Genomic DNA, 13691 nt, shown 5'->3' on the forward strand with positions numbered 1-13691 from the left:
CTTTTGCTATTATTTGTAAATAAATATGAGTAATACGAATATCCAAGAGTACTCTAGTCGTCATCATACTTCAGAACGTCAAATTCAAGATAGGCGAATGAAGTTGCGCACTCTTGAGCTTCCAAAAATCTCCTATAGGACGTTGTTCTGAACTTAATTCGGGTTCAAGCAGAAGGCCGAATAGCCTTCAAGGCCAGCATAAATTCGGGCAAATCCTAAAAAGTTCGACCGCGTAACCAATGTCCTTTTGCAGATATCAGCAATTATGACAAAATAATGATTCGGAGTATCACGAGTTTTATACATGTTTTACAACAGTGATTTGATACTCAATGTATGTCGGCGTGAAAGTGTATCTTTACTCCAGTGATCAATAGGAAGTAATTATTCCAAGTTCAAAAAGTCAGTTAACATGAAGCAGATATTATGCGGAAAATTTGGGTAAGAACAGTAGAATTGCCAAGAATTTAGGAATTTAACATTTAAGCGCATTTCTCTTTTTTTGTTTCCTCCACTCCGACGGTTGTTCGTCACTAATCCTGTCATATGATCAGTTGCCCGTAAATTTCGTCCAGGCTGGAATAGGTTATGTCAAATTTGCCCAAGCACCGATAGACAGTCCAATTTTCTGTATAAACGTACAATGTATTTATCGGCGAATGACTATTCCGGTGAATAAGATCTAAGTGATCAATTTTAAACTATCACGATTGCAAATTATCATAATTGCAGTTCTAAACTGAATCAGCTCGGTTCGCTCAGTTATAATTCGTTTTTATCAGTCGTTGTAAAACTTCAAAAGGTAAATTTGTTCGATTTCATTAACCCATTTCAGTGAAGATCTTAAATCTTCGATGTCCATCCCATCTTTAAATTCCTTCTATACTTCGTACCAAATTAATTCTGTTCGTTTCTAATGAAAGACTGATTCACTGTTCCAATTCTAACAAATCACTATTTCTTGTTCCTAATTTACAGCTACGGAATCCTCCTCGTAGCAAAATCCTCACGGCATCCCATATCTACAATAAGTTCCCGGAGTCTCATGTTCGGGAAGATCGCACGGATAAGCAGGCCACTGTTAGCTGCGCCACAGCCGCGATATTTGATCTATTCAAACCGTGGCTATGCCATGATTATCACTAAGGTTCTCAGAGGAGCTCTTAAACTTAGATACTTGGTGCTGGGAGGAGCCGTCGGCGGAGGCATTACTCTACAAAAGGTAACCAGACACTAATTCCAGTCCACATTGATGCTCTAAATATTTCTAGCAAACTGTTTATGTTATGGTATTAAGTCAAGATGAAGCAGATAGATATAGAACTGAGCCATATCAATGAAAATTATTAATGAACCACAGGGTCGGCTGGTGACATTATTTTTTCAAGTGTTTTAATGATTTCTTGTACCAAGTTATAACAAATGTTAAACATCCGCTTCATTAACTTTATAAATTGATATTAATGATCAAGTATTTGCCAAATCTAATATTTCCACTCTGGTATCACAGAAATATGAACAATGGAAGGAAGGTCTTCCTGACATGACATGGGTGGACAGTCTCATGCCAACTGAACAACAGTGGCAAGACTTTCGTGGCTCGCTGTTAACAATGAAGGACAACATCTCGGAAAAAGTAGAAATCGGTGAGTCATTTCTCACATTTTCTGCGTACTTAAGTACCGTAGTTAAATTCCACATTCGTGTTCAATTAAAGAATAAAGATACGTCATCTTGACAATGACGTCATGTTTTCAAATTCTTGATCAGAAATAGCCCTGTTTGGTTAAAAATAATAAATTCTTAAACATAAATATGATGACAAGGGTGCTAAACCAAGACTAAATATGAACCCGATATAAAAAAAATAGACCCACGTATAAAGGAACTTGGAGAATCTAAGTACAGGGAATATAAGGACTGGTTTAACCAAAGGCTGGACGACGCTATCAAAGCAGCAGAGAGCCGACCAGATGCCCCAACGACTGAGAATCCAATGAAGAGTGAGTCCGTGCATTGGATTTCTTGTCCTAGGTCTTCCTGGCTCCTCTCCTCGTGTTTAATTCCAAAGCATCGCTTGTACCATCAAGAAATATTGAGTCTAAAAACTTAAGGCTCTTCGACTGGCTGGGCAGTTCATCAATCATTGCATGTCCGTAGACTAATCTCGTTATTTTTCGTTCACCCATTACATCGTCCATTACCAATCCAATTAACATCTATTTCTCTTTTAAGTTTGAACGCATTGTAACCATCACGAGTTTGCACAAGAGTATATCGTACTTGAGAATAATTCATTTACAATAGATAAGTAAATTGTTAGGACTAGAAATTTTGTCGTCATTAAGATAATCAGCTGGCTTGCAGTTCACTATTTGTTCACCCTATTTTTAACGAGGATTCAAAATTTTCGAATCGGTTATGCTGTGACAGGCATTCGTTCGAGAATTGAGACATTGTTCTCAAACCTCTGAAAATGTCACGAATTAAGACATTTCCTGGTTTCAAATAGGACTGATTTGTTAATTCGTTCGTACCACTTGCCTCGGATATAATCTGCATTACTCATTAATTTATCGTTTCCTCTTTTCCATTCAGGTGTGTTCGAAGCAATCGCTGCGGTAGCAAACAAAGTTTATTCAGGTGTGTAAAAACTTGGCAATTTATCTATCTATTGTACATTGTTTATTTTCAACGTAAGATCTTATTGTCAATTCTGTGAATCTAATATTGCCTGTGAATTATTTTTTTGTATAGTGTTTTCAAGCACGGCAGAGTCGCACTACTTTAGAATGTTATTTCACCCATCAACATCGTATATTTTCTCAGCTCAATCGTGATTCCCCAAAGACTTACACCTATTTAAAGTACTCTTCTACCAACTTTTATAAAACCAGAGGTCGTTTTATCTTATGAACCAGGTCAAGACTTTTTCGCTTGAACAATTTACCAGATTCTAGGGTACCTACCAGTATTGAAGTTTCCTCAACTTTTTGATAGATGCCAATGTTATTCTATGCATCCAAAAAGTTGGCTTCTTTCCAAATTCACAGACTTCAACTTTTTTCTGTAATTTAGAAATATTCCATGTATGAACCAAAATCTTTAAATTGTCCCTAAAATAGTGCAACTCCAATGCCTATGCAATGATGTCATTTAAAATAAATATGATAATCCGCAAAACACTGGAGTCAATCAAATCTATTCATGCTCAATATGATAAATGTATTACAAAAAATTTCTCAGAGTATCCAGATTGTATACCCGAAGATTGGAACATTTTTTTGAATCACACTGCATACGTACGGAAAATTCTTATATTCTTTGAAACATTTTTCATGATTGCTGTATTCGCAAAATTTCTTTATTCGATATGCTCAAAAAAATATTTGTTCTATCAAAAGATGCCAAGGGAGAATTGTCGAAAAATTCTGTAGCATTTGCTCGTCCATTGATCAACGAAAATATCGAAGAGGAGCGAAGAAAAGCTCGTAAGTGTTCTTTGTGTATCTGAAATACCATCTTTATTCATTCTAATATTCATTTCCGTTATAATTCAAATCCTCATTTTTATTGGGATGTTAGAAACGTCACAGCAAAGGCTAGATGCAATGCAGGAAGAGGTAATGCAGATACAGCTCAAGTATCAACGTGAACTAGAGAGGCTCGAGCGGGAAAACAAAGAGCTACGCAAACAAATGTTACTGCGCGGAAATCAAAAGCTCAACAATCGCAAAATCAAGGTAATCAATTAATATTGATGGAATCAGAGAACGGGGCAGGAAAAAATGAGCCGTTCGGTTTTTGTTCATCTTTTGTTAACATTGTTGATACCTTTCAGAAGTCACTGATTGACATGTACAGTGATGTTCTTGATGAGCTCAGTGATTATGACAGCACATACTCAACTGCCGATCATCTGCCCAGAGTTGTAGTAGTCGGTGATCAGAGTTCAGGAAAAACATCCGTTCTAGAAATGATAGCGCAGGCGCGGATTTTCCCCAGGTGCTTCTAAACTAACAATTTCTGATTTAAACATTGCGAAGTTTGTAACAGCATGCCATTTAAATTAAGTGAAAACATGAAAGTATATTAATTCAAAGCAACTTTCATTTAAGTAGTTGTTTATTACTTGTCAAACAGAGGTGGTGGCGAAATGATGACAAGAGCGCCGGTTAAAGTGACTCTAAGCGAAGGTCCTTACCATATAGCACAATTCAAAGATAGTTCTAGGGAATTTGACTTGACCAAAGAGACCGAATTAGCTGAGCTAAGAAAAGAAGTGGAACTGCGTATGAAAAACAGCGTGAAAAATGGGAAGACAGTCAGTCATGACGTTATTTCAATGACTGTAAAGGGACCTGGTCTTCAGCGCATGGTGCTAGTTGATTTGCCTGGAATCATTAGCGTAAGAATGACATTTTATCTCAATAATAGCATGAATATTTATCGAGACAATTACGCCGTCTCAGTTCACTTGGGATTCCGGATTAATTCTCCATTCAAGGCGAAAAATAATCAATTATTAACCCGGAAATATTCTATACTTTGCAACAGACAGTCACGGTCGACATGTCGGAAGATACTCGAGATTCAATTCGCCAAATGACCCAACAGTACATGAGCAATCCGAATGCCATTATACTTTGCATACAAGATGGTGCTGTTGATGCAGAGAGAAGCAATGTCACAGATCTCGTATCGCAAATGGATCCTACAGGAAAGAGAACTATCTTCGTTCTCACAAAGGCAAGCTTCTATTATTCTGAACTCTGTATGGCAAAAATTAATTGCTCGTTGCTCGAAATTAGTGACCCAACGTTCAAACTTTACTTGTTTCAATCGAAATAATCGAATTCACTGTTGCAGGTCGATTTGGCGGAAGAAAATTTGACAAATCCAGATAGACTCCGAAAGATTTTGGCTGGAAAACTGTTTCCCATGAAGGCGTTGGGATACTTTGCTGTTGTGACTGGCCGTGGCCGACAAGACGACACCATACAGACCATCAAAGATTACGAGGAACGATTTTTCAGAAACTCCAAGCTCTTTAAGTAAGTTTATCAGTACACGAAAAAAAAGCTAGAAATCAAAATAAATCTTTAACTCACCATCTGATTTCTAAGGTATCAACGTTTTCAACCTATGTAATAAATTTGATATTTACCTAACAGAGACGGTTTAGCGATGTCTGGTCAAGTGACTACCAGAAATTTAAGCTTGGCAGTGGCCGAGTGCTTCTGGAAAATGGTTAGAGAAACAGTGGAACAACAGGCCGATGCCTTCAAAGCCACTAGATTTAATTTAGAAACTGAATGGAAGAACAATTTCCCCAGGTAATGTGAAAAAGAAAATATATAGAGAGCATTCAGAACAAGGTCGAGTCTATATTGAAATTATTGATATCATTCATGGTTATCAGATTGCGAGAGCTCGACAGAGATGAACTGTTCGAGAAAGCACGGGGTGAAATCTTAGATGAGATAGTAAATCTGTCTCAAGTGTCTCCGAGGCATTGGGAAGAAGTCCTGATGTCTTGTCTTTGGGAAAAGGTCAGCATGCACGTTTTCGAAAACATCTACATGCCCGCAGCCCAGACCGGGAATCCAGGTTCGAAAAACTTCTCCTTCTGTGGGGTGAAGAGATTTGAAAAATTTGTGAATGTTATAACCAAATAACTTCTTTGATTATAGGGACTTTCAACACGACTGTTGATATAAAGCTCAGACAATGGGCTGAGCAGCAGTTACCTGCGCGAAGCGTTGAATGTGGCTGGGAAAGCTTGCAGCACGAATTCTACCACTTCATGAACCAGGCAAAGCTTAGCCCTGACCATGACGACATATTTGATAATTTAAAGAATACGGTGGTCACTGAGGCGATGCAGAGGCATTCCTGGGAGGACAAGGTACTGTGAAACTTTTTTTCAATATGTCGTTTCACGATACTGAATGTGATAGAGTGTCGAAAATGTAGGTTTAGTAAAAAAAAAAAATACCTTAACACAGCAAACTTATATTTTATTTCACTTTTCAGGCATCCGAAATGCTACGCGTTATCCAGTTGAATACTCTCGAGGATCGGAGTGTAAATGACAAACGAGATTGGGACCAAGCAGTCAAATTTTTAGAGACGTCAGTGAAAGAAAAATTACAAAGCACTGAACATATTTTAAATGACATGCTCGGCCCTGGACGAAAAGAACGCTGGTTGTACTGGCAGAGCCAAACAGAAGAACAGCAGAAACGAACATCCGTTAAGAATGAGCTGGATAAGATTCTTTATTCGGACAAGGTAACCGGATCGTTTAAATCTTCAGTTAAAGCAAAGTCTAATATCTGATGATATTGGGACCAAGAGCTATTTAGTTTATTTTTCGATATCTGTTTGGATTGAGATTATTGCATATTTAAAATTCGCACTTGGTAAACAAATTTTTCTGCTATTTCCAGAAGCACACACCGACCTTGACACAGGACGAGTTGACGGCAGTGAGGAAAAACTTGCAACGTAACGGCATTGAGGTGGATAATGAGTTCATCAGGGAAACGTGGCATCCTGTCTATAGAAGATTCTTCCTACAGCAAAGCTTGGCAAGAGCTTACGATTGTAGAAAGGGATACTATCTCTACCATACGGGTCACGAGAACGAAGTGCGTGCCAAATACGTGACAATTGACATATACCAATGCAATACCTTCTTTTTCAATTGATTCTTGGCCATGTTGAGTTGATGCTTAAAGGTATTTTTGCCATTAATAGGTGGAGTGCAACGATGTGGTGCTGTTTTGGCGCATACAACAGATGCTGAAGGTGACTGCTAACGCGCTTAGGCAACAAGTGATGAACCGAGAAGCGCGTAGATTGGACAAAGAAATCAAAGACGTACTCGAAGATTATAGCCAAGATGCTGAGATAAAGCAAAAACTTTTGACCGGAAGACGTGTTACTCTGGCGGAAGAATTAAGTATGTTTCTAATTCGCTGTTGGGCGGTGATTGTAATACATGTTTTTGTAATATTTTCACCGTGTATATTTTAAATTCTTTTCAGAGCGAGTGCGACAGATCCAAGAGAAGCTAGAGGAGTTTATACAGGCTTTGAACAAGGAGAAGTGAAAGGATTAGGCTAAGAAGCGAGTGAAATTGAACCAACGATAATCCGAAGTTGTGAAACGCGTTCAATGACGCTCGAAAAGACTTTGACAATTGTGTGCGTGCTTAGAGTCTAGTATAATTATATCAATTGCGGTAATTTGACCGTTCTCGAAGCGCTCACTGGACGAGAAGCGCGTGTGCATATCTGTATCTTCGGGCGAGGTGGCGTCGCTATCATTTTTCCACCGAATTCCAAGCTTTCATCTAACTGGAGCATGCCGGTGTTTTCTCGATATGAATGACTTCGCCTGATGCCTAACAATACGCGACAAAAACCGGACTGGAACGAAGAGATTTTCGCTCATTACAATTGCCGGGATGATGTAAAAAAAGTCTAAAATTAATTTAACCGATATCGAGAATAGCTAGGAAAATACGTGGTTACCGAACAGGCTGCGCGATGTACACAGGTTGTCTAATATGATAATAAAATATCTTAAATTATTCAATTACAGTGAAGCTTTACCGTTTTCAGGTATGAGTTTGTTGTCGCTGTATCACCTAGATCACTAGATACGCTAATAAATCATGTTTCTCATTCTACTTGACGTAAAATTAATGCTTCGTAATCAACTAATCGGATTGATTAAATCAACGAATGGTTGATTGAAAAAAGCAGCAATTTGTTTCTAAAGAAATTGTGTCCATGCGATAAACGTGTAATAACAGTAATCAGTGCGCTGGGACTTTTTGGATTACTGAAATTTACAAGTGATAACTGTAGTTCAACACAGTTTTTAATCTTTAAATAGTCTCCCCAGAAAAGTAGAAATTAAAATGCTCAACGTTATCTTTTTTTTGCGCGTAGCAAAAACTGGCGTATCTTTTCAACTTGGGAGTTTGCAAATTGAGTTCGACCGATAGATAAACCTCGACAGTATAACGCACACTTATGCAAAAAAAAACTGCAAAATGCTTTCAAGCACTTTTCGACAAGCGCTTCATATTCCGCCGCTCGTCTACTCTCGTAGTACCTCAAACAAACCCTTATCTTCTGATCCAGTTTACTTCCTCGTAACTCGGGGCGAAGTCTCGCAAGCTTATGTGATGTCTAGTAAAAATGTCTAGTAAAAATATAACTGATACTGCCATAGTTTGAAGAATAATCGACAATATCTAATCGAGTCTAAACTCGGCTTTTCCTTCCTTTCGTATTTGTAACTATTTTTAGTTTTAAAAATTCATTTGATGGGTTAAGTATGCAACATTTGAAAAATTGGCGATCTCTCCTCAAGCGCTGTTCGAAATCCAGTTTCTTAAAATCGAAATCGGATATGCAAGTTGTGGCTTGAGACTAGCCTTAGCAGTCTAAAGTAACAGATCTAATGCGGCAGGGACGGGGGGGGGGGGGGGGGGGGGATATAGAAATAGAATGAATTCGCGTTAAATTTTACATCGCAGCTCCAGATCGATGGGGAGCAATGTGGGTGCTACCCCAGACAGTGGCGGAGAATGAAAGTAATTTTCTTTTTTTTTTGCTTCCGTCGAGGCGATAATTCCGAGGCGATTTGGGTCAGAATTTACGAGGTAGTTATGGATTTCATTTCACCGAGCAGACAGCGGCGACCGTTGAGCCCGAGATGGTATACGGAGATGGTATTACGAGCTCCACAGTCACGTAAATTCGTTTCGCACCGCACCCCACTTCAGCACATCGACACTTGGTTCTTCGTGCAAATTTCGTTGAAAGGCTTCCCATGGCGGCTCGACGCGTGCAGTAACTCATCGTCCTTCGTCGTAGTAACGAATGAGAAATTCAGAGTATCATCAACGAGCTGACTTTAGTATGAATAATACTGTCAAAACCAATTGCCACGTTGTCGTTGTCAACTGGATGTATGAAAAATTATGCGTTATTTCAACGGAAGTGGAAAAAAAGAATCGGTATTCCCTGCGGCATGAATATTCCCGGATTCAAATCCAAATTCTTAGTCATAAGTATCGTATCTGTAACTGTACGGCCGTAAAGGGAGCCTGATGAAGCGACGAAGCGAGGGTAGTCACTGCTGTGAATGATCAATTCCCTTGCGGGTATAAAAATGAGGTGAGGGATCTCGTAAAGGACGAGAGCAAGAGCGTACAAAGCAAAGAGACATTGCGTGTATATTTATGTTCTAAATCACAAATCAAAGAAGAATATCCGTAACTAGTTGATGAAAGGAATTTCAAAGAATGTTTGAAAATATCTGCGTTTTGCATATGGACTGAAAAAGACACAATCAATCAGATATCAGAAGTGATGAACTTGCGTATACATTATATAGATCGAAAACGAGATAAATTATACAGAAATTTAAAATATGGCGAGAATAATTTTGCATTATTCGTTTCATAAGAAAGTAGTGAAGGAAGCGCCTGGAAGCCAACAACCTGAATTTTGTGGATGCAACAGTCTTGCCTGAAATAAGGCGACGTGTGCTGCTGTAATTGCCTGCCCTTAGGCGCTCGAATGCGCGTTATTACCTGTGCCTTACTCGTACGGTAGCCTTCTACTTTTCGACGCGATAACGGATGCGTCTTACCATAACGCCGCTTACTACTTTCGCACTGAACTTCGAACCTGCCGTACTTGTACCGTGTATTACCACTTTCCGCTCTCGCCAGACGCCTAGTCGCTTGATTGTCCGACTACTTCCCGTTTTTCCACTAGTTTAGGCATCTTGGCCTGTGGCAACCGTGGCAAAGCCCACGAATCATCGATCATCACCTTATCGAGCGTCGAGATCGGAGGGCTGAGCGCGTCGGAATGACGATTCAAGAGCGACCAGGCGTCTTTCCGGGCGATTATCGCTTTTCCTGAACTTTGAATCCTACTCCTGTTTGTGGCATTTCGCTGGCAGCTGATCGCCATCGACCATTATTCTTTCTCAACGCTGGCGTTTCGGCGCACGTGCCTCCACGTGCGATACTAGGCACATAAGCATCACCGATACATACGGCGGATGCTCGATACAGACGCGACTATCCCCTCGATCACCCCCTAGGGACTCCCTAGGGTGACATAACTAGTACAGAACTTAAAGAAGGTCCAGAGAGCCGGGAAGAGAATAGAGAAACATGAATCGTAGAAAGTTTAAAAATGTGAATAATGAATTCAGCGCATGATCTCTACCAGGCAACTTGATAGGTCAGGCAACCATGACGTCAACCAGGTAATTTGACCGTCGAAACGGTACAGGATATTTTAGTTTTCATAAATCTTATACATTTTTCTGACGAAATCAAGCTGGTACACAAAACTTCTGTTCACCTCAATAATATACAGACGCATTTGAAAGTAGTACAGATATGCGGAACAAATATTGAAGTAAAAAAATGTTGTGGTTTGTGGTTTTTTTTTTTTCTTAGTTTTATTTTTCTTTACGTATACGAGCACCCGCAACGATGTTATAAAACGTGTTTCGCTTCAGCGGCGTCCCGCCACACTTGAACTGCGGTCTCGTTATAAACCATGGAGAGCGCGGAGAGCCGCGCTCCTTCCCAAGTCCGACACGCGTCCCCGCGTATCGCGCACCCTTCGCTCCTCGCCCTTCAGCCCTCCTCTGTGTCGGGCCACCCGCCCTTAGACCCGCGCTCTGCCATTCGTCATAAACGCAATCAGATCGTATTACGCACCATTACCATAAGCCTCGCTCTCCCTCGGGAAGGAACCGCGTGCTTGGGGGTCGTGAATCGGGGAAGGAGGTGGATAAGAGAGAGCGAAAGGATGCTGAAGAGGGACGAGGCAGAAGTCCCAAGCCGTCCATACGTCAACCTATATGTGCCCCAGACTTATCCTAAATCGGCCTAGGACGCCGATGCGTCGCAGTCTCTCCTGTCTCAGCATTAATATTAAAAAACCAAAAGAAAGTTGACAAACCCTGCCTAAATTGTCACGCTTCGCAAACTTTCCAAGTTTTGACTAGCTCCAACTGTTTTTTTTTTTTTACCTACTCTAAGCAATTTATTAACATGTTCTGAAAATACAGTTCCATTTTTTTTTATAAATGTTAATACAGACGACAACATTCTGAATCTGCAGTATCGAGATAGGTTCACTGGAATCAGGTTTCGGTCTCACCGCTGAGATGGGAACCATGCAGATCGACGATAAATGGTCCCAGAGCGGAACCACAGGCCGGTAGTTCTATGCCTCGAGTCTACAAGCTCAGCAGCATGCAGCTCGAGGCTATCGTAAAAAGCGATGACCTCCGCCGGATCAGGCGGGAGAAAAAAGTGTCTTCCAAAGCCTCTATACTGCACACGTGTGTTATACGTACACTATTCCCGCAGGCTTATGTATACCCGGACCAGTTTCACCTCCGCCGAGTTCCTTATATACCCGAAGGAATTTGCGAAGTAGGTCGGACCAGGCGGGTCGGGCGGATGAATTCGTTCCGGGAATCTGCCGATCCTCGCACCGGTTCACCTTGGATCTCAATACCCAGCCTGGCCTAGACGCGAGTCCTGCTTGCGGCGCGCCTAGTCACGTCAGTTTTCCCTCACGATGTCCGTTCCTCCGCGAACCGCCCGACAGATCCTTGGCGCGCCTTTCGACCGGAGAATAGAGATTGAGGTAATAATAGCTCTGCAGCACGACTCCGGCACCCGTTCATCCCAGGAACCGGCGAACGCTTCGCCAACGCGTCCGCTTATCCGCAGAAAAAGTCTGCGAGAGGCGGGAGGAAGAGGAGGAGGAGGAGAGTCCTGGACTTGAGCGACAGCAGGGGTATTGATTTCGCCCTTTTTTGGCTCAGGGTCCGCGGTTCTGAAAATTTCTGGAATCTTCATTCAGCGAACGGTCGGCCAAGTCCATATGCTGAAATTATTTTGTCCACCGAACTGCTGCTATATCTTCAGTGATTTTCCATATAATTCTTCCTCATATTTTAATACCAAAGTTTCTCATCCACGGTATCCGCACATCCTGTAAAGTTGGAATAGATTGCGGTACAGAGGCAGTGTCTTTTGGTAAAATCTTGCAGAGTTCTGCTTATAGCGAAGAGAACTGGATCACCGACAAAGGGCGAAATCGATGGATCCCGGAGTTGGAAGGAGAAAGAAAGGACCTAGCCGAGTCTGGAAATTGCCGAGGCACAAGCTCCGGGCGCGTGATTAGTCTGGGCAGGATTTTGTAAATGTAAGCCCTGCGGGTGGAGGGCGGGTAGTCGGCCATCCTGAGGCGTGCAGGTTTGCCCCCAGGTTCCCACGCCTCATCGAGCTACTGCAGAGACTCGGAAAGTCTGACCTCAGATGGGAAGGAGCAAACTCAAGACAATCTCCGCTGCAGGCTATAACAGATATTTCGTCTATCCAAGCTCCGTATTCGGCACCCCCTGCATATCACCGAATATCTGCACTTTCGCCGTGTATACAGCCAACGTCTTCAAATGTCGGAGTGGTCGTCCAACTTCGTTTCTCGCCTTTCCTTTCGATTCGATATGCATATATCTATGGGAAAAATCACCGGTTACACCGATCTTAACTACAGACGTTCCGAAGACCGTTTTTGAAAATGTAGTGTGACAACCGGAAGCAGCTTAGGAGAAAACCTTCGGCCACCACCACGGTTTCTACCAGAGATACGATGCAGCCTATTTACAACGGGATATATCCTATATTGGATAATTCCGGTCGCCCCAGAGAGTAATTGCCTCCGGTACCTCGGAAGACCGCCAGAATCGTCCTACTTGCACGCGCAGTGCTGAACACGTGCAAAGCACGGCCACCCGGCGCGGTCCCCGTGTGGAGACAATTTGCATGCGTATTGGTGTGCTCGGGGACATAGATACCTACAGTTAATCGTTGGCTTGTAAGCGTATGCACCCCGTTTTATTCGCTCGGAGGGTGCCGTCCTCGTCGCGGCTAGAGCCGACTGTAAGGGGCCGTTAGCCCGACCACGTCGCCGGCTTTAGCAATTCTTCTTCTGCCAACCACCGAGCACCTTTACCTAATCTGTATGGTAAGTGACTATCGCCTTCCTCGCTTTTTCTGCCCTTGCAAGGCCTGCCATGAGCTTCTCTGGGACGTAAGACAGGCAGGAATATATGTATTATACCTACGGGTGTTTGATAAGGTAAATGTGCAGACTTGTTCTTTTCTCTCTCTATCTCTCTTTCTCTGTCATTCTGGCCTTTTTTATGTTGGAAGTTTTTTACTCGGGCTGAACTTTTCGGATTTTCTTGTAGCCTCTTGATCTCTAACTATACAAGTCTGTTTTGATTGTCTAAATTTGTATCCTACACCATGTACGTACATACATACATTGGGTTAGGGACATCTGACAAACGTCAGTTTAAGGAGCATATTATACAGCTATTCCTATCGAAGTTCCGACATGCACTAAGGAAGCAGATAAAACCCAAAAACCCTAAACCTGATACAGCTGATTCGGATATGCACCGCCAGCGGGATGTCCTCTGAAAATCCAGTCGAGAGTGAAAAAAAGAAATTGAACTACCGCCCGACTGTCTTGAGGTTTACTCGCTTCGCCGATCAGCTTCGTTCCGAAAAAGGATGTGTTTAGCGACCGGGTCGCAGCGTACATGTACATATA

The 13691-nt window shown here is 41.8% G+C and overlaps 1 protein-coding gene across 2 annotated transcripts; it reads left to right on the plus strand.

Annotated features, from left to right (window-relative positions):
* Window positions 1-160: 160 nt before the first annotated feature.
* LOC107222609 (dynamin-like 120 kDa protein, mitochondrial) lies at window positions 161-7699 on the plus strand. 2 transcript variants are annotated; one of them, XM_015662039.2, is made up of 18 exons: window positions 161-441; window positions 979-1222; window positions 1511-1646; window positions 1872-2003; window positions 2599-2643; window positions 3405-3491; window positions 3586-3743; window positions 3842-4005; window positions 4144-4408; window positions 4558-4749; window positions 4870-5054; window positions 5175-5336; window positions 5423-5610; window positions 5694-5908; window positions 6037-6294; window positions 6453-6653; window positions 6763-6967; window positions 7053-7699. In XM_015662039.2, exons 1-18 carry the CDS (start codon window positions 413-415, stop codon window positions 7115-7117), a joined length of 2931 nt encoding a protein of 976 aa, XP_015517525.1. In that variant the 5' UTR covers window positions 161-412; the 3' UTR covers window positions 7118-7699. The 2 variants fall into 2 exon arrangements, with proteins under 2 accessions (XP_015517525.1, XP_046592984.1); XM_046737028.1 differs by lacking the exon at window positions 2599-2643.
* Window positions 7700-13691: the final 5992 nt, after the last annotated feature.

The sequence above is a fragment of the Neodiprion lecontei genome, chromosome 4 (assembly GCF_021901455.1).
Source record: "Neodiprion lecontei isolate iyNeoLeco1 chromosome 4, iyNeoLeco1.1, whole genome shotgun sequence".
In the NCBI taxonomy this organism is placed as follows: Eukaryota; Metazoa; Arthropoda; class Insecta; order Hymenoptera; family Diprionidae; genus Neodiprion; species Neodiprion lecontei.